The sequence below is a fragment of the Medicago truncatula genome, chromosome 8 (genome assembly GCF_003473485.1).
Source record: "Medicago truncatula cultivar Jemalong A17 chromosome 8, MtrunA17r5.0-ANR, whole genome shotgun sequence".
Classification (NCBI taxonomy): domain Eukaryota; kingdom Viridiplantae; phylum Streptophyta; class Magnoliopsida; order Fabales; family Fabaceae; genus Medicago; species Medicago truncatula.
The window spans coordinates 49,071,820-49,092,102 of NC_053049.1; the positions used below are offsets into that span (position 1 = coordinate 49,071,820).

The 20,283-nt window shown below is 32.0% G+C and overlaps 2 protein-coding genes across 3 annotated transcripts; both read right to left on the minus strand.

Moving 5' to 3' along the window:
- Window positions 1-3,665: 3,665 nt before the first annotated feature.
- On the minus strand, window positions 3,666-5,639 carry LOC11411172 (uncharacterized). The gene is made up of 2 exons (XM_003630994.4): window positions 5,063-5,639; window positions 3,666-4,319 (listed from the first exon to the last, which is right to left on the minus strand). The coding sequence occupies exons 1-2, from the start codon at window positions 5,222-5,224 to the stop codon at window positions 3,780-3,782; spliced, it is 702 nt and encodes a 233-aa protein (XP_003631042.1). The 5' UTR covers window positions 5,225-5,639; the 3' UTR covers window positions 3,666-3,779.
- Window positions 5,640-6,806: 1,167 nt separating this feature from the next.
- LOC11409628 (uncharacterized) lies at window positions 6,807-9,678 on the minus strand. 2 transcript variants are annotated; one of them, XM_039828382.1, is made up of 2 exons: window positions 9,453-9,678; window positions 6,807-7,485 (listed from the first exon to the last, which is right to left on the minus strand). In XM_039828382.1, exons 1-2 carry the CDS (start codon window positions 9,615-9,617, stop codon window positions 6,892-6,894), a joined length of 759 nt encoding a protein of 252 aa, XP_039684316.1. In that variant the 5' UTR covers window positions 9,618-9,678; the 3' UTR covers window positions 6,807-6,891. The 2 variants fall into 2 exon arrangements, with proteins under 2 accessions (XP_039684316.1, XP_024629687.1); XM_024773919.2 differs by lacking the exon at window positions 6,807-7,485 and adding an exon at window positions 8,300-9,141 and having other exon boundaries at window positions 9,453-9,668.
- Window positions 9,679-20,283: the final 10,605 nt, after the last annotated feature.

The window sequence follows — 20,283 nt, forward strand, 5'->3', positions numbered from 1 at the left end:
TGTTTTTTTCCTTCCATTTAACTTTTTTTTTGAACCGTTCCATTTAATTTTTTAAGGATGTTCCATTTAATTTTATTATCTTTTTATCGCTTATATATTTAATTTCAATATTGTTTAATCATCACAACTCCACAAATATTTTTATTCACGCTGTCATTAAATGATACCAAATATTTTATTTCCAATTTTTATGTTTTTAACTATTTTTCAATTTTTTGTCCCAAATTCAGTTGTTTCTACATTGCCGTTGTAGGAGAATAAGGTATCGTTTGACCCGACTTTTTTCCAACTTTTTTACATTTTTAAGGAGAAGTTAGGTCAAACACAAACACAATATCAATTAAGTACTTACTACAAAAAGTAATTTTTTTTAATGCATAAAATTGAATGGAATGAGCTTTGGCCAAAAGTTGTTGAATGTTACTTTAAAAAACTACTTCTCGACAATTTATTTCAAAAGCACATCTTTTCAACTCACACTGGGAACCTTTTCTTTTATTTTTTAATATTATATTTCAATATGATTTTTTCTTCCATTTAAATTTTTTTTTGAATCGTTCCATTTAATTATTTTTAAGGAGGTCCCATTTAATTTTATTACCTTTTTTTCAAAGGAATTTTATTATCTTTTTATCACTTATAAATTTAAATTCAATATCGTTTAATCATCACAACCTCACAAATATTTTTATTCACGCTGTCATTTAATGATACCAAATATTTTTATTTTCTTTCTTCAACCTCGCAAATATATACAAACACACATATTAGTGCTTAGAGTAATACTTTATATGTGTCTGTTTTTTTGTTACGCTACTGCGTATAATTTTTTTTGACGTTGCATAATGCGTATGATTATTTTTATTCTTATCTTCAAAAAAGGTCTAGATGCCTAGAAAAATTATACTTATATATATTTTGCACCCTTATATTGTAACAAACTATGCATATCTTTTTCTTATTCGAAAAAACTAAACATATATGTTTCCATGGCACCAACAATGTAACAAATATAATATCATATAATATAAATTCTTATCTTTTTGAAAGACACTAAAATGTACACTAATAAGTAACATTGATAAATCATGATGATTGAATTTTAGCTCATGATAAGGTTTTGACACAATTGTTATTTTAGCTTCTGGTACTGTGGTTGAAAAAAAATTGATGTATGTGGGTTATTTTAGTTTTTGTGAGTAATCATAAAGCCATAACAATTTTCATATTTGGTTTATTCTTTCCTATATGATTGAGCCGTACAAAAGTTGATTGGTGAAATTTGTTTTGGTCATATCATTGACGTCCAAAAAGTTGATGATTCAGAAATTTGTGCATTTAAGATCAGGTTGATTTGATGATACAAAAATTGATCACATAGGAATATGTTAGCTTCTTTCGATATCAGAATGAACAAAGGGAATAAAATTAAATGATGTATTATTGTATCTTTATATAGGACTTTCGATGTCAAGGGATTATGACTACATTAAGGATCTAAAAAATGATTTGGACATTTGGAAAATAGGATTTGGAGTGCTGGATTCTTGGATTGTAAATGGTAGTAATGAGAATCAACATATGAAGCTCATTATTTGTGATGCAAAGATTAGATGAGTTGGTTAAGATTTGTTGTAATTTCCTTTATGATTTATCAATGTTACTTATTAGTGTACATTTTGATTTATTTACATTTTTTGGTTTCTTTCTCGAATTTAGGGTGATCGAGTTCATGTAATAACTCGGTATAGAGAATTGGAGCATTGAAAGGCTTTGATCGAGGAAAACAAGACTTATACTTTGTATAATTGTCATGTGTTTGATAATGACATTGTATTTAATCTCTTTAGGGTTGTTTTTGGTTCTGATACAAAGGTGCAGAAGTATGACAAGTTAACTAACGTTCTTACTCATGAATTTCGTTTTAAGTCATTTAAGGAAATTCAAGATGGAAAATTCAAATCTGACATTTTATATGATATAGTTATGTGCTTTAATTTATTTCTTTGTTTTCTCCGATTATAATATTATTATAGATGTAATATTTTTTTTAAGAAATCATCGGGCTTCTTCATGAGATTGTCAAGACAACACCAATTGGGACTAGAAAGAAACCGTGTACGAACATTGTGTTGAAAGGTAAAAGGTATTATTTTTTAATTTGTCAACATCAGATGATAGAATTTTGTATAAGTTTGATAATGACCTGAAAGATGTCTTTCCTTATGCAGTGAGAATATAGTTGATGTAACACTATGGGAAAAATACTCCGTAGCTTGATCATTTACCATCTATTTACCTTGAGTTCTTCCATTTTGTAGTCATTGGCAACCCAAATATATGTAACAATTGGTCAGGTTCGAGGCTGCTCATCAACCTACATTATCCGGTTGTTGAGAAGTTTAAGACTTAGTAAGTTTGCATTATGATTTCAAAATATAGTATTAGAGTAACTTATTATTTCACAATCTGATTTGATTGTTTATTGACCATGTTTCTTGAATTGTTGTCGTGACCTTAACACTTCTCAAGCTCAGAGTCAAAGTATCAGTCATAACTTAAGTTAGAGTTCGGCTTCTTCTCAACGTACTTTGTACAACGATTTTTTCAATCTGCCTCAGGTTAGGCCAATTACTGAATTTATAAACTTAGTCATGGTCTGCTTTTTTTATGCACGAACATGCTTTGAGTTTTTTGATGCACAAGTTAAAAATACATATTGCATTATTCTTTATTTCATGTGCATAATTTGGGTTAGGATACATTCTTCATCACTATTTGGAAAACAACTAAATTCAATCATAACCAGTTTGGATGGTATTATAAGAGTTGCACCAAATGTTCGAAGACATCAATGTCAAATGGTGCTAGCTATAGATGCACATGCGGGAGTGATGCTTAATTTCCATTTGTTTCAACAATGTTAATTGGTCAACGGGGTTCATATAATGCACATACATGTATTTATCTAGACTTTATAGGAAGATAATAGGAAGATAAATTAGAAGTCATGATACATTTTCTTTAGCTTAAATCAGTTAAGCTACCTTTATTTTATAAATTATATGTAACTATATTCGCATACAGAGAAAGTATAAGTGTCGCCTCATTACCGCCGAAAGAGCAAGCTATGAAAAATACTTGGGTGGGCTATGGATCAATTTCTACAGAGAACGTGTGATGATAGAAGGTGGTAAGCTCATATTTGGTCTCGAAAAGTCACCGAAGAACTTGCACGTTCGAGTTGTTCTAAAGTAGATATTTGCTGCTGAACTATTTGAACTTCTACTATTTTGACGTATCGCTTTGGACTGTAATCGTAAACTATTTTGACTTTGGGATGTCATTTGTTCTTTTCATTTTGTCTGATGTAAATATTGACAAAAATCTCTTTTTAGTTAGTCTTTGACACTTGGAGTCTCTTTTATAAACCTAACTATTATGTAACGTCAATCTGCACATTATTGGTTCCTTCATTGGTTCAAATTAGTATCATGTTAATTATAATGTTATTTTCCTAATCTTTTGAACAAAATAGAACATGCCCTTTTTCTACAGCAGATCTTTATAATGCTTTGGAACCAACCCATACATATTTTATGATGAATCATAATGTTCCGTCGTTTTAACATATCTTCTTTCGAATTTTTTTTTTATCAAAAACGTTATTGAACCCGTGCGAAGCACGGGTTTGTAACTAGTAATTATAGAAAAAATTACTACAGATAAAAAGTATCATAGTTACTATCAAGTTTAATAACAGTTACATATATATGGAGCTATGCTGATGCATCCTCTTCCTCAGTACTTTCCTTCTCCCTGAAGGACTTAGTGTGAAGATCCCTTGTGATTTGAGTGGTTGTATCCAAGAAGTACAAAATAAATGATGTGAAGCAAGAACAAATAAACATGGGTATGGGCCCATAAATCCATAGGACAAGTGGAATTGACGTGTAGAAAGCCCTCAAACCAAGAGACCAAGAATAACTTCCACGGTTCAATGTTTTTGCAACATATTCGATAAAATCCTTTTTGCCATTGAGTGCAGGTGTATTGATTAAGAAACTCACATGTGCATAGTATCTTATAGATTGCATATTACATAGAAATGCAACAAGGAAGCATAATGAGATAAAAAGGCGTTTTATTGAAGAATTAAGGGAAGTTTTGTTGCCAAAAACTAATTTGGTCTCTGTCTCATTGCTTGCAAAAACTCCAATTAGTGAACTTAGTGTGATTGCTGTTGTAGCTAGTAGAGTAGATGCCATTATATTGTTGCGGATTGTTTGAACAGCCAATACCCCATTTTTCATTGGATCCTGAAAACAGTATATGCAATACAAGAGAACTTTTTTATCAAAACTGTAATAGACTTTTCTAAGTGTTCCAGTATGCAGCACTACTGCTGCTTGTATTAGATTTTGTGACACTCAACAAAAACAATCTGTGCAAGCAAGACTTATGAAAACAACTTTATTTGTTCATGTTTGAAATCATGATGCCTTTGACATAATTACGGTATTCTGTCAAACTTACCGTTAGTCCAATCATACACATAGATATGTATAAATATGTCTTATTGGGGAGTTGGGGAGTTCGGGAGAGTGCCGCGAGCAACAACAGGTCAATACTTCAGGACCACAAGAGAGGGAGACGTCTCACCTCTCTTATATATTCAACATTTACCCATTCACAGACACAGGAGACCTAACCACTTACACTTAAAATCCAAAAATATGTATGTGAAAAGGCAGTTCAAGAGACTACAGCAATATATACCACTTCCTCCGTCCCCTAGTTGATTGTTTCACATACACAAATTCTCAGTTATGATCTTCAATATTTTTAATTATCTATTAGCAAAAATTAAAAAGAGTTAAAAAATATGAGGCGGTAAACACCGTATAAGCTATCATTTATCTTTGTATACTATGCAACAATAACTAACATGAAGCGTGGTAAACTAAAATTTTATCATTAGATACATAACTAAAGATAAATACAAAATGTTAAGGATTGCCAAGTGTCAACAGATAAAAACAAGAGAGAGAGAGATACTGACAGACATCATGAAAAGAGTCCACTGGTAACGAGACTGAGCATTCAAGCCAATAACAGTGCTAGAAGGGTGTCGGATTATAGTGTAGAGAAGCCAAACATGATAAATTAACAACACCAATATACCAACAGGAACCAAAACATAATCCAAATCCTCTATTTCCATCTTCTTCCTCTTTGCTTCTTCAAATCAAACTTTACCTTTCACCACTCACTCAGTAACCTTATTGTTACCTCTGAAAGTGTAGTGCTATGCTACCCCACAACACAACACTCCAAAAACTGTTGTGATGAAATTCAAATTAGTTCCACCTCATTATCACACACACTTAGCGACTTTCTTTGTCTTTTGACAACTACACATGCACACTTGTCTTTTTTTTTTCTTCCACTACAAAACATGTAACATTCCTAATTAAATAAAGACTCTCTTCTCTTGTTCTTTAAAGCAGTAAAGTTGTCTGCAAAATTAAAATAATAAAAATCCATCTTATTTATATCAAAAGGGAACAAAAAAGTAGGAAAAAATGGATCTATGCAGTGCACCACGTTCTCCAATTGTGTCTGAATTTTGACTGTGACAAACAAAACAATACTAATACGAAATTGGATTACAGATAAGATGCAGTTATGTGTGTTCACAAATTATGATGGCCCACTTATTAAACAATTCCAAATCGGTGATGACATTGGCATATCAATATTAAACAAGTGTCCATCACATGTTTGGTGGACCTAATTTTGTTTCACACTAACATCTCCCTCCAATGTGTTGAATGAATGGTCGAAATTGAAAAAAAAAAAATATGAAAGATTAATTCTTGTAGATGGATATAACAATTGTCTTACCTTTGAATGGAGTAAATTCAAATTTGCCAAGTAGCACAACTTCAATATTCGACCAGCATTCTCAATGTTTCCATTCAAAAGATTAAATTGTTGTTAGGCTGGGATTAAATGATGGTATTCAAATGTCAAAAGAATGAGGTCCATTCCTTGACACTTCAATACCTTCATTTAAAACAGCCGAACAAGAATTTAATCTTTTGACAGGAGCAATGGGAATGCCGTCTGAATATTGGAGACCTGTCGTTTGGCAAGTTTGAATTATCTCATTCAAACGAAGACAATTGTTGTAGCTGGAAGGTGCATACATTCCGTACCTAATGACAATCTTCTGGCGGAATCAAACTTTTGATGATATCTTCAGTTGATCTCAGCAACGTCACCCGCATATCGATCCACTGGAACATGTTGTGCTCCCAAAACATGCTCGTCACGTTTTCGTCGTTCGTTAATTCCACCCAAGTGAATGATACTCTCCCCTCGTCGAGCGTTGGACGTTTATATCGAACGTGTTACACCATCCTTGTGTCTCTGGGGTTAACTCCTTGGTTGAATTCAGTCAATTCATCCTTGAGACCTTTAACGTTACACCAAGGCGCCGAACCTTCAACCTCTGAGGTTCTCCGCCGTTGAATTGTACATGAATGTCGATCCACCCGGCTATTGTTTCAAATCTACACAATAAAAAATTAAAAGCAATCAATGAAAAACTAATTCAAACATTTCATCAAGCACTTGATGTGCAAATTATACATAGGCTCTAAAAATCATTAAAATAACCCTAAAATTATAAATCATATACTCTTACTAAAATAAAAAAATTAATCATATACTATAACATAAATCTTTCAACTTATGTTTAACATAATTTTTTTTGTTATAATGCAACAACTCTCCAGAGGTTCAACACCTTAAATGAATTCTACAACCATTAACAAAAAAACTAAAAAGATCGCCAAAACTGATATTACTACGAATATACATCAATTATACATTATCTACAGCTGCATTTTGAGCTAAGTTGTTACCAGCTAAAGGATAATAATCAGTCTCCACTGCAGATTCTATATCATCACTCTCCTTTCTGAATGAGTCACTATGAAGATCCCTTGTGATTCTAGTTGTTGTATCCAAAAAGTACAAACTGAATGATGTCAAACAGCAACAAGCAAACATTGGTATAGGCCCATAAATCCATAGGAAGAGAGGAAATGATAAGTAAAATGCTCGCAATCCAAGGGACCAAGAGTGACTAGCACGATTCAATGTCTTAGCAATATATTCCATATATGCCTTTTTATCTCGGAGTGTAGGTGCGGTGATTAAAAAACTGACATGACAATAGCACCTTATAGACTGAACATTGCATAAAAATGCAACAAGGAAGCAAATGGTAATCGAAATACGTTTGATTGAAGAAGTACTTTGAAGTATGGAAGATGTATCATCAGAACTCCATGAACTGCTAGCAAAAATTCCAATAAGTGAACTTAATGTGATTGCTGTTGTAGCAAGAAGATTAGACGCCATGATATTGTTGCGGATAGTTTGGACCCCCAAAACACCGTTCTTGAAGGGATCCTGAAAATATAGCAATTGAATTAATGGAAGAAGAAGAAAAAAGACAGACAATGTTGCACAAAATTAGATCCTAAAAAGGCCAAATATGTTGGTAGAACAAACAATAACTATGTTCTAAGGAAATCAATTAACACAACTAATTATTCACTCAAGCTTGCTTGTTCTTGAAGGAAACAAAGCAACTAATTATTGCTTAGCCATGCGGGTTTGGGCTAACAACGTACCTCTGTCATTTGTTGTAACCCACGGACTTTGTTTGATTTTTCTAATACTATTAAAAATAAATATATTATTACGCATACTGCAAAAGATCTGTTTCATAAATAAAAGTTTTAATACTATTCAAAAATGAATATATAACGTATATTGCAAATACCTCACCAGCATTTATTTATTTAGCGAATAAGGAGTAATTGGGCTCAATAATCAGAAAATTTCATACAAAAATTATTTGTTAATTAGGTTGCAAAGTAGTAGTATTTGTTTCATAAATAAAAAAATGAACATCTTTTTTTTTTTTGAAGGAATATACATAACATCTTATCACTGTTATAAACAAAACTTCATTTATTAAATTATGTATGCAGTCTATATTATAAACAACATACATCACTTATTCAAATTTTTGTTTATAATTGTGACCAAATGATGTATATATTGGACATATCCCTCACTTACAAGTCGCAAAAGAAAATGTGTTTTGGAAGAATCAGATAAGCCAGCATCGCTATGTCCACTAATGAAGGTTTCCAAGGTATTATTATTCACTTTCTCTTTGTTTTTACCTTTTGCGAGTTTGTTTTGGCTACTCAAATAAGAAAAATGTATTTTTCTTCTTATTTTCATCATCAAACACTATTATTTTTACAGACATAGAAGGTACAGCCAACATGATTGGGTGACTTACAATAAATGCAAGGACACCTTTAAATGAATTCTACAGACATTGACAAGAAACTGAAATTCACTCTCATCGAATCATTCCAACATCCAAGGCATATGTTCATATACTTATTAACAGAATCATCCAAAACTGTAATTGCTACGAATATACATCAATTATACATTATCTACAGCTGCATTTTGAGCTAAACTGTTGCCAGCTAGAGGATAATAATCAGCCTCCACTGCAGATTCTACATCATCACTCTCCTTTCTGAATGAGTCACTATGAAGATCCCTTGTGATTCTAGTTGTTGTATCCAAAAAGTACAAACTGAATGATGTCAAACAGCAACAAGCAAACATTGGTATAGGCCCATAAATCCATAGGAAGAGAGGAAATGATAAGTAAAATGCTCGCAATCCAAGGGACCAGGAGTAACTAGCGCGATTCAATGTCTTAGCAATATATTCCATATATGCCTTTTTATCTCTGAGTGTTGGCGCGTTGATTAAAAAGCTGACATGACAATAGCATCTTATAGACTGAACATTGCATAAAAATGCAACAAGGAAGCAGATGGTAATCGAAATGTGTTTGATTGAAGAAGTACTTTGAAGTATGGAAGATGATGTATCATCAGAACTCCACGAACTGCTAGCAAAAATTCCAATAAGTGAACTTAGTGTGATAGCTGTTGTAGAAAGAAGAGTAGACGCCATGATATTGTTGCGGATTGTTTGGATCGCCAAAACACCGTTCTTGGAGGGATCCTGAAAATATAGCAATTGAATTAATGGAAAAAGGAATAAAATAAATACAGACAATGTTGCACAAAATTAGAGCATAAAAAGACCAAATATGTTGCACAAATTGGAGGGATCCTGAGAAGATGTTTGGCTCAAGTGATCTATAAAAGAAAAAGGTAGGTTGAGTTGAACATCTTTAGTGTTAGATATAGAAACTGGAAAACATGAGAATGGATTGATCCAACCATATATATAGTTTCAAACATAAGTAATTCTAGCATCAATTTCATTAGAAATAGAAATGAGATGGTAATCAAAATAATTGAGTGACTCACACTCATCATAGCATGAACCCATTGAATACGAGACTCAGCGTTTAAGCCAATGACAGTTCGATGAGGTTCACGAAGAATAGTGAAGAGAAGCCAAGCATGGTACAAAAAGAACACCAATAATCCCAATGGCACAAACACATACTCAAGATGCTCGTTGTTCCCCATGTCTCCCAATTAAGGTTCTAATTGGAATATATATTTGTGTTTGGTTTATAGAGTTGAAATGGAAGATTGACCACAACTTGTTATTTTTTTTATTATGGGATGAAATAAAATATAAATATTGTTGCAAGTAGCAACTTGTTGACAGGTTGATAGTGTGGCATTACCCAAAATACACTTGTCACTTGTGTTGTGGAAAAGCAAGAGGGGAGAATATTATTTTCTATTAATATTATTAAGGTAGTTAAGACTTAAGATAGGATGATATAATAATAATAATAATTAAAAAGTTTATTTTCCTTCAAAAAAAAAAAAAACGTAGTATTCATTCATTGTGTTGTTGAGCATGTGACAGTGAGTGACACAATATATACTATTTTGTCCGCACATCAACATGTTGCCCTGTTGGTATCCTTTCAGACGCTTCGATGGCCGAACAGGGTAGCGTATACTATTACGTGTTGTTATAATAGTGACCATAAACAAAAGTTCATTTTCTTTTAGAAACAAAATCCATTTTTTTAAGATTTCTCTAATAATTTATGTACTCCCTCCGTCCGCAATAGATGACCCATTTAAAAATGTGCAATTTTGACCTATTTTACTTTGATTATATTTTTCTATTAATATACTAAGATAAATAATATCATATAAGATGTCGTTAGATCCGTCTTGATGAGTATTTTCAAAATATCAAATTTTCATAATTTTTTTTAATATATTTAAGCTCAAAATTATGCATTGGTATGCGTAATATGGTCAACTGTGTCATGTATTATGGGACGGAGGGAGTATATAATTTTTTTTTAATAATTCATTTGATTTATAATATTGACTAGATACATATGTTATTTATTAAATTTAAAAAATCATATTTTATTTATAATAGAGACTAAATTTTTTTATGAAAAAGTTGTATAATCAATACTTTATCAAAAGTAACATTTTATATTTTCAAGACAAAATTTTTATTTATAGATTTTAACAAAATCTGCAAGGTGTAAGAAAAATTCACTTGATCAAAACTTCAAGAATGCAGGCTAAATAAGTTCTTGTTAACAAAAATCTAAACAAATTTTTGAATAATTCAAAATTCGTCAAACCATTGAGAAAATGAAAGAGATGGATAAAAAGATGTGTTAGTTAAGTTTTTAGTCCCTATAAATATTCACAGTTTTGTTCTTAGTTCTTACAAAATAAAATCATATTTTTTAGTTTCCATGACATTTTCCTTAAGTATTTTAGGGACCAAAACTGTTGATGAAAAATTTTATAGGGACTAAAAATACTTATGGAAAAATTTATAGGAACTAAAAATGCTGATGGAAAATTTTATAGAAACTAAAAATGTGATTTTATTTTGTAGGGACTAAAAACAAAACTGTGAATATTTATAGGGATTAAAAACTTAATTAACCCTAAAAAGATATATAAATTTGAAATCCATTTCATTTTCCAAACATTAACAAATGACAAAACCAATGTGTAGGGTTGGGGGAAACAAAATGAAGCCAGTGACATGAGTTTTTGACTTCAGTCCACATTGAGACTCGTATTAACTAGTTAACCTATATTTTCTCATTTAAAGAATTCAATTTGAACTTGCAGAATTTCAGAAGCTCGTATGTAACAGAGAGAAATTTATATAATCCATTAAATTTAAAACTAACAGATATGACATGACCAATGTCTAATTATGAGTTCGATATATTGCCTGATGTACTTGAATATGAAGTTTTATTTGCATTATAACTCAACTAAGTTGAGGTTTGAATCATGCCTTACAAAATGTTACCTACCAAAAGTTGGAGAGAAAAATTCCAATGGTAATGAGATGATTCAAGAAAATAGGAAAATTAGTCTCAAAAATTTGTCAGAAAAAAAAAATTAAGGTGGTGGCGCTGTTCGGTTTAAGAAAAGTGAGATGATCAATACTAAAAAGAAATATCTAATTTTAAAATTTTATTTTATTATGAGGTGTTTTGTTTTAATTGGATGAGTGTAAGGATGATATGTCATGTTAGAGTTCACCTAAGAATTTTTCTTATGAGAACCGTTCGTTTTGTGAAGAAGAAGAAATGAGAGAGGAAATCGTAGGAGCAAACTTGGAGAATTTGTTTTAAATAGGTTTTGTAAGAGTTCAGTTTGGCAAGAAAAATAATCTAGCTTGTAGCGGAAAATAATTAATTTAATAATAATAATAATGTATATTAATTGTTGTGGATTTTATTATGAACTAAGAATGTTCTTTTATACCATTTTACGTTTGTTAGTTAGTTGAACCATTAATTTTACCAATTATCAGCTATCAATCATCAACCATTAGATATGAGCTATCAGCTAAAAGCTATCATTCATCAGTTATGAATTATAAGTTAGCTTATAACTATCCGTTATTTTTACTAAATAGAGTCTTAGAGTCTTTAAAAAAAAGAATTTGTCTTTAATAAGATATAGATTTGTCTTACATTATCAATTTAGTAAACTGTAATCTTTGAACAAATTTTAAGAAAATTTTACCAAGTCACTTTTATTTGTTGTGATGTTTTACTTTGAGAATGTAGCTATGTGCAATAGTATTTCACAAAATAAAAGTTGTCTTGCCAAAAGAACTAAGTTGATGGAACTCTATAAAGTCAAGAATAAATTTGAAAATTTATCAAGTTGAAATGAGTTGGACTTCGATTTATCTTAATCATATTTTTCTAAAATGAGGTTTGATGCACTTATAGGTTTTCTACAATCAAGTAGTTGAAACATCAGTAACCGTCCAATCTCGATCTGATGGTTTTTTATTTTAAATTTAAAAAATATTAAGATTAAATCTTGACCGTTCGATCTTAATTGAATGACTAAGTGACTACATCAATTATTGATTGTAGTGAATCAAATTACCTTTTGTTAAACAGCACATTGCCAATTTATCATTAAACCTTTTAGCTTTGTGTTGAGTCTTTTTTCAAAGTCTAATATTTAGAGATCCTTGCCGGTTGCCATAGCTATCTCTTTTGCTCCTAAAAGTAGTAGCAGCTCGTGTGATTTTTGCAGCTTTGTACTAATTGGTAGTTCTCTCTGAGTCTTTCTCTTGTACCAAGTAACCAATCAACATCTAATATCTTATTAATCATAGTATCTTTGTATATAGTTTTTTTGGTATCATCTAAAAGTATTTGACTTTGGCAAATATGTTGTACATAAATAAATTCAAGACATGATTAGATACAAAATTGCAATATGGATTTGATAATTATATGATTTAAAGAACCAAATTAAAGCATAGAGACAAAAGGAGAGATACCAGTAACTGATTAATTGAAGAATTTCTGAATCAACAACTTACGAGAGACTATATTTACAAAATCCAGGGTCCTAAACACCTTCACAGCTATATTGTGTTCAGCAACAGATGCATAAAGCTTAGAGACATCATCTCGATCAAAGTAAGTAAGCAATCCATAAATCGTTATAATCAATAGAAATCTGAGAACCTCCAAAGAATTTTTAGTATTTTCTTTTATTTTAAATTTCAACTCATGTGCTAGCTTCAAAGCTTCATCTCTAACACAGTTGTTCTAGAAGATAGACGCGGCTTTCATCAATAATCACAGCTTTGTCTCCCTTCTTAGGCAATGGAAATATGGGGTCGTCTAGTATTATATCCAAAACAATTTTCGCTATATCTGATGATTCTCGCAAATAAACTAGAGTGTTAAGTTTCTCACTTGTTCAAATGGATGGATAAAGCTTAAATGAACAAATTAAGAACGGGAAAAACAAAAATGAGCACACTAGCTAGTAAATTATTTGACACATGAAGTTTAGTTCTGCACCTTTTTACTATGTACTACGAAGTTTAGATAAAAACGTACAGTACTACGAAGAATTTCAAATACTAAATATATAATATAAGTATATATCTACCAATGAAAAGATAATAAGAAGAAAGTTCAAGGGCTCTTGCCTTAATTTGTAGCGAAAATGAGAGACAAAAAAAGTAAATAAAAATGCTGCAAAGCCAAGGAGAGATACTTAGCCTGCCCAAGCCAAACTAACTCTAACTAACTAACTAACTGCAAAACAAAATGATATGATCTTCATGGATGGATCGAATGGATCAGTGGTGCTGGCAATATTGGGAATTAGAAGGATCCAAATCAAAGTGCGGCAAAGCTCCACCTCTGTGATGATGATGATGATCCCCAGAAGTTGTTGAATGATTAGGCATATTGTCGCTTGTGGTGATGCTGGAGAAGAAGAATCACATTCTATGTCGAACCCAAATAGTCTCAGCCCTTTTCCGCTAGTATTAACATTGCATCCGCGGTGATGATGTGCAACTGGCACTGAATCAATGTGAGAGAGGAAAGCATTATAGTAACAGTTACAAAGTTAATATAAAACTTAAACTAAAGCATTATACTTGAAAAATTAGTTAGTACATTAATATACTAATCTATCATTACCAGTACCATATTTTTAGGATTAAACCTTAGTAATGGATAAAAATGCAAGAGTTTTTTTGCATTTAAGAGATTCTTAAAATGTTCAAGCGTTCAAGGGTGAAAAATATAATCCAAATTAGTTTGACAGTGTGTGTGTGTGTGTGATATAGAAACTGCACAAGCTTTTCAACATGACTGAGATAACTACATTGACATCATTAAAAATATATATGTTTTTAAAAAAATGAGATAACTACGAGATTGTCCTCAACTTGGCTTTCAAATTGCTGCTTTTTGGATTTAAATTCCTCCTCTTTTGACTGAAACTCCTTCTCTTGTTCTTTGAATTTATTTTCTCTTGATTCAAACTCCTTCATTCGGATCTCGAAATGTGCTTTTTCAGATTCAAACTCCTTTACTCGGCCAATAAGTATATTCTTTTTAGACTCAAGTTCATTAACTTGGGTCTCCTTATTTTCAAGCTCTTCGCAGCACTTCTTAATATCTCTCTTTATCGGCCGCAATTGCCTCTCTTCTACTTGCCCGTTGCATTCCTCAAATGAATTTTTTTAAGAATTCATCAAGTTCTTCCCTCAAGGAGGAAAATGAATTGTCATATGGTGACATCTTTGATTTCTTAACAGAAATGATCAAGGAATTGCTGTTATCAAATAGCCTCTTAACTGGAAGCATAGTATTATCCATCTTCTCAACAGAAGCATCACATTTTGGGTTATCAGAAGCCTCAAAATCCATCATTCAACTATAAAATCTGAAAGAAGAAGAAAAAAAACAACAAGCTTCCTTTGAAAAACTTCTAGATCGAACTCATTCATCAAATAACACGTTACACTTCCAGAAGCAAAATCAAAGGACAATGTAAACCGAGGTAAACGTTTCAACATATAAATATACACTTTTTTTTAGGTCTAATGTTGCACGGTATCGATTTTTTCTTGAGAAAGGCATGCAAATATAAATGTGAAAGAGAAATATTTAACAAAAGCATGAAAAATAATAAGCGGGGTTTCTATAATGAGATACTTCCAATACAAGTATTAATATCCTACACTGTCCAAACTAAAAATTAGATTTAGATTTGAGTCAATAACAAGTAAACAATGTGGTCCTTATCAAATCCAGCCACTATCTTTTTCTCTTCAGAAAAAGAGTTCTAGCCATAATTCAAAGATATTGTTTTAATTTAAAGAAGTACATTGTATCCAATTTGTGTGTATGTTTGGATATGAACGGTGAGTTTGACAAAATTATGGTGGTAATAATCTAGAGTTTTACTTTGCTTTTGCCAATATCATAACGGTTTGTCATAATTCCGACCATCTCACCATCAATCCAAACATGGACGACAAAAAATGTGCATAAAAATATTAGAATAAAGTTGTGAATTCACACATGAAAACAAATTCTACTAAAACCAATTTAGTATAATAACATTAACATATTCTATTAAAAAAACATATTCGTAAACAATTTGAGTGTAAGTTTGAATGAACATTGAGTTTGACAAAATTATGGCCGTAATACTCTAGAGTTTTGCTTTGTTTTTGCCAATATCATAATGGTTGGCCATAATTATGACCATCTCACCATCAACCCAACCATGAACGATAAAAATGTGCATAAAAATATTAGAATAAAGTGAATTCACACATGAAAAAAAAAATATACATGAAAACAAATTCTACTAAAACAAATTCGTAAAAGGAGCATACCTAATAAGCTCTTTCAGAAAAACTCTTCTTTTTGTCTCACTGTTACCTCTGCCTTTAAAAATTCCGGCACCTCTATATTTGAATATTCATTTTAAAAAAAAAAGAGAGAAAAAAGATTGTCACTAAAAATTGTTAGAAATTGATTGTCAAAATATCATTCCTCTATTTATAGTTATGAAAGAGAAAGTAAAAAAAAAAAGAATCAATAAGATTTATATTTATTTTAAAAACTAAGGTAGTTTAGGAAGCAAACCAGTTTTATTTGATTTGAAAATATAATTGATATACTTTAGTTATAAAATATATTCTCAAACCAAATCTAGCACATGTTAATGGTTTTAAATAATTTTACCAAAAAAAAAAGGAAAAAATATTGAATTTTTCTAATCACACCCTATGTATTCATGGTTACACCTTAAAATGATAAATTATCTTTAAATGAAATTTAATTTTTAAATTCACCCAAAAAAACCAACGCCTGTTTCTTCTTTCTTTTTCCAAAATTCAGAAAACGCCTCTTCCTTCTTTCCTCTTCCAAAACCATACTTCTCCAAGCAATATTTCTCCTTTCAATGGAGAAGACTTGATTCTACTATAATTGAAATTGAGTGAAACGAAACTTAAAAGAAAAAGAAAAAGGTCTTACTTTAACAATGGAGAAGACTTGATTCTACTATAATTCAATCTTAAACTCAGTTTAAGTGGTCATGTAACTTGAGTTTAAGTGTACATACTAAAAGTTAATTTTGCTTTAAACTCTTCAACCTTGTTTGATGATTCTACGTAATCTTATTTTAAATCTATAGATGTAAACTCAATTTAAATATGTTATGTAAACAAAGTTTACATGTACCTACTTAAACTGAATTTAAGTTAACATCAACAATGTTAATTAACATTAATGTGTGCGTGTTGCACCATCAAATAACCGTCGTTGTAAAGTTCATAACATATCAACGTTGAGCAACAGGAAAAAAAATGGAAACTCTAGCATCATTTAACAAAAAGAAGAAATTCACTTACTTATATCCAATAGAGTATGAGTGAAAAGTGATTTGATTTACTCTTTAATCTTTTATAGAGATTGATTGAACATCTATGATTGTTTGTAGAGCAATTGTAGAGCATCATACATATGCCAATATTTAGAACCAAGAACAACATGAATTCTTACTGGATCTACTTTAACTTGTTCCATTTATTTATGCTTCATGTTGCCACGTAGTAACAAATCAGTGAAACAGAAGATTTCAAACATTATACTACTTTCTGAAGCATATGAGCCTTCACTTACAGAGCTATGAATGAAAAATTTACATATAGTTGATTTTCATTCACTTAGGCTTCTCCTGAAAGGAATACAACAAATATAATATTCAATTTATTTTTTTCAGTATTGAAATACATGTGAGTGATAATTCAATTAATAGTTTGCACAAAATCATCCAGGAAGTGAAAATGTTTGACAAATAATATATAAGCAAGTGACTGGTTAGTAAAATGGTAGGTAGGTAGGTGTAGGAGAAATGAGGTAAATGAGGGAATTAAAGTGGCCAAAAGAGCATTTTTCTTTTGTTAAAATTTTCATTACTGTATAAAATGTTCTTCAGAAATTCCATTAAGATTCCAGTTAACAAAAAAATTAACCACTGACAATTTTCTAATAAAAATAATATAACATATATAGCTAGCAAGAGTCATATTGACCAATGAGAGTATGGTTTTACTCAGTGTGTTGATAATCAGATGAACATCATAAATCTCATAGATATCACTATGTTATAGTTATAGAGATCTCTTTGGATTGTGCACACAAATGAGAAAGTATTTTTTTAGTAGAGACGTAAATAAAAAACGTACTTGAAATGAGAATGCAGCTTTTCTCTCTTACTATACCATGGCTCATATTGTGACTTGGCCATCTATTTCTATGACATGAATTTTAGCAATTTTGGACCAATGTTCCTTCCTTCTATACCTTTCTTCTGATACAGGGCATCGCCAAATGACCAGTCGATTAAGAGAGTTGGGGAGGCTTTCTTCTGGTAACGACTCAAGTCTTCACAAAACAAAAATTGAAGTGATTTCAGCGAGGAAGGAAGACAGTTTTCTGGAAATGACTCAAGCTGTTGACAGTTACGAAAGTGGAGATTTTCGAGAGAGGAGTAGGTGTTGAAGCCCATTTCCTTGAAAGGACTTCATTTCATCCAGATAACTGATAGTCAGAGACACAAGGGAGATGGGTAGCAGCGGCTCCATTAACAAGGTCTTAACAGTATCATCACAACCTCCAATACTCAAGCTTGAAAGAGCAGTAAGGCCTTGGAGACCCAGTCCATTACAGGCGGCATTGTTCTTTCGAACTGAATCTTCAACGATTGTAATTTGGGAGGTAGGCAAACACCTTCACAAAATGACAGCTTCAGACTTTGAAGTGACAACTCTTCAAGAGCAGTAAGTGTATCCATCCGAAGATTGACTTTAAGTGATTCAATAAAGTCATGGGATGTGATTGTAAGTGATCAAAGGCTTGACGGCCGAGGTGAAGGACTTTCCAAAATGAAAATTGAATCCAGACTCCTACAACCACTAATGTTAAGTCTTTGGAGCACAGGGAAACCATCAAGTGGGAATGATTTAAGTGCATCACAGCTACTTCGTAGCCACAAACTCTCAAGCGATGTGTAATTGCTACATATTTCAGGAGGCATGAATGCCAACCTCTTACACCTAACAATAGCAAGTGACCGCAATGAAGTGGGTAAGCCGTCTAGCGGAACTGCTATGAGAGACTGAATAGCATAGAGTTCCAAGTGTTGAAGACAATAGCTTCTGAAAATCATTTTAGGCAAAGCAAATAGATCATAAAAGTGACTGATCGTTACATGTTGTAGAATACATGGAGAATCATTCTCAAGCAATGTCGGTGGAGTTTTTATGGAATACCCTAGAGAATCTGTATGTTTTTTTATTTTCATTTTTTTTATTGGTGATAGCCAAGGAAAAGCAGGCGTTGTTTCCAATAGATGAGCACAATCTTTTATTTCAATTTCTTCTATGGAAGAAAGATGACTTGGCAAGTGTCGCCTATGTTTTGGACAATCATGTAACGTCAAAATTCTAAGACGAGGAAAAGCAAAATTGCTTCCTTTAAAGGGAATCCACTCCTTCCAATTTGACATTTTGTGAAGTTTGATATGCTCAAGGGACGGGAATGGTTGGAAGGAGGAATTGGAACCTTCTCCTGCTTGGACATAGTAGAACTCCGGGCCTATTATCTCCAACTTCTTCATACCATATATTTCTAGATCCTTGAGAAAAGGCAGTTGCCCCAGCGGTGGAAGTGTTACACAATACCCTCAATTACTGATGCAAAGGGACGCCATGTTAGAAAACGAAAAATCTCCCAACCAATTTGGAAAGCTTGTCCCACCATAGAAGTCAATTTTTAGACTCTTCAGGTTCATTGGTGGTTGCAACATATCAAGCACGACTTTCACTTTTAGCGAGTCTTCACTATGTTTTCCCCATAGCAGCTCCAAGTCTTCAATTTGCTCTTTGCTTTTCAGGTTCGCATAGTGTGCCTCCTTGGCATCTATGACATTATGCAAGTTCTTCATGATGAGTTTTCCTTGTAGGTGTGAAAATTTCTTAAGCTCTTTGATACCTAACCCTGCTTGTCGCTTCCCCACTACAAAAACAGTTAGAGTTTGAAGGTTTTCTAGTCCACCAATTTCTATGGGAAACTCCTTTATATCAGTTCCAATTATATCAAGATGACGTAAATTTATTAAATTTCCCATATTCACTGGCAATTCAGTGAGATTGCAACAATCAACTAAAATCAGGGTTTCCAGATTGTAAAGGTTACATGTGGTATCAGGCAAGCTTTTGATTCTTGTAAAGGAGAGATCCGGATACCGCAAATGCACCAAATTTCCAATTGAATCTGGTAGTTTGGTGATGTTTCTATAAGCTGATAGTGATAACATGCGCAACCTTTTGAGTGTGGGTATCAAATCATCAACCACCTTGAGGGATAAGTAGTTTTCTGCTCTCCATAAGTAAGTGGGTCGAAAGTAAATGGGTAAGAAGCTTCGCAAGGATTTGAAATTGTAGAAATTCTTAAACTTCATGAAAATGTCATACTCTTCTTGGTTATATGACAAATGGCGAACATTTTCAGAGATGTGACCACATTCAAGCCTAGAACAACATTTTCCTGATATGAATGTAGCTAAATCGTTGACAAGGTCATGCATGACAAACTTTTCTCCATGAGTATCATCACTTAATTGTTGAATTAAGGATCTAGATAACAATTCAGCAAAACAATCATAAACAACTTCCTCCGCCACTTTTTCACCTTGAGAAATATCAAGGAAGCCTTCTGCCATCCATAACAAAACCATTTTTTTCTTAGCAAGCAGGTAACCCTTTGGAAAAATAGAACAATAGGCGAAACATCTTTTCAAATGAGAAGGAAGATATTGA

Coding starts and splice junctions, on each gene's coding strand:
- LOC11411172 (XM_003630994.4), bottom strand. CDS start 5,224: ATGGAAATAGAGGATTTGGATTATGTTTTGGTTCCTGTTGGTATATTG. Junction 4,320..5,062: donor GGACTCTTTTCATGATGTCT/GTCAGTATCTCT, acceptor TACTGTTTTCAG/GATCCAATGAAAAATGGGGT.
- LOC11409628 (XM_024773919.2), bottom strand. CDS start 9,617: ATGGGGAACAACGAGCATCTTGAGTATGTGTTTGTGCCATTGGGATTA. Junction 9,142..9,452: donor GGGTTCATGCTATGATGAGT/GTGAGTCACTCA, acceptor CTATATTTTCAG/GATCCCTCCAAGAACGGTGT.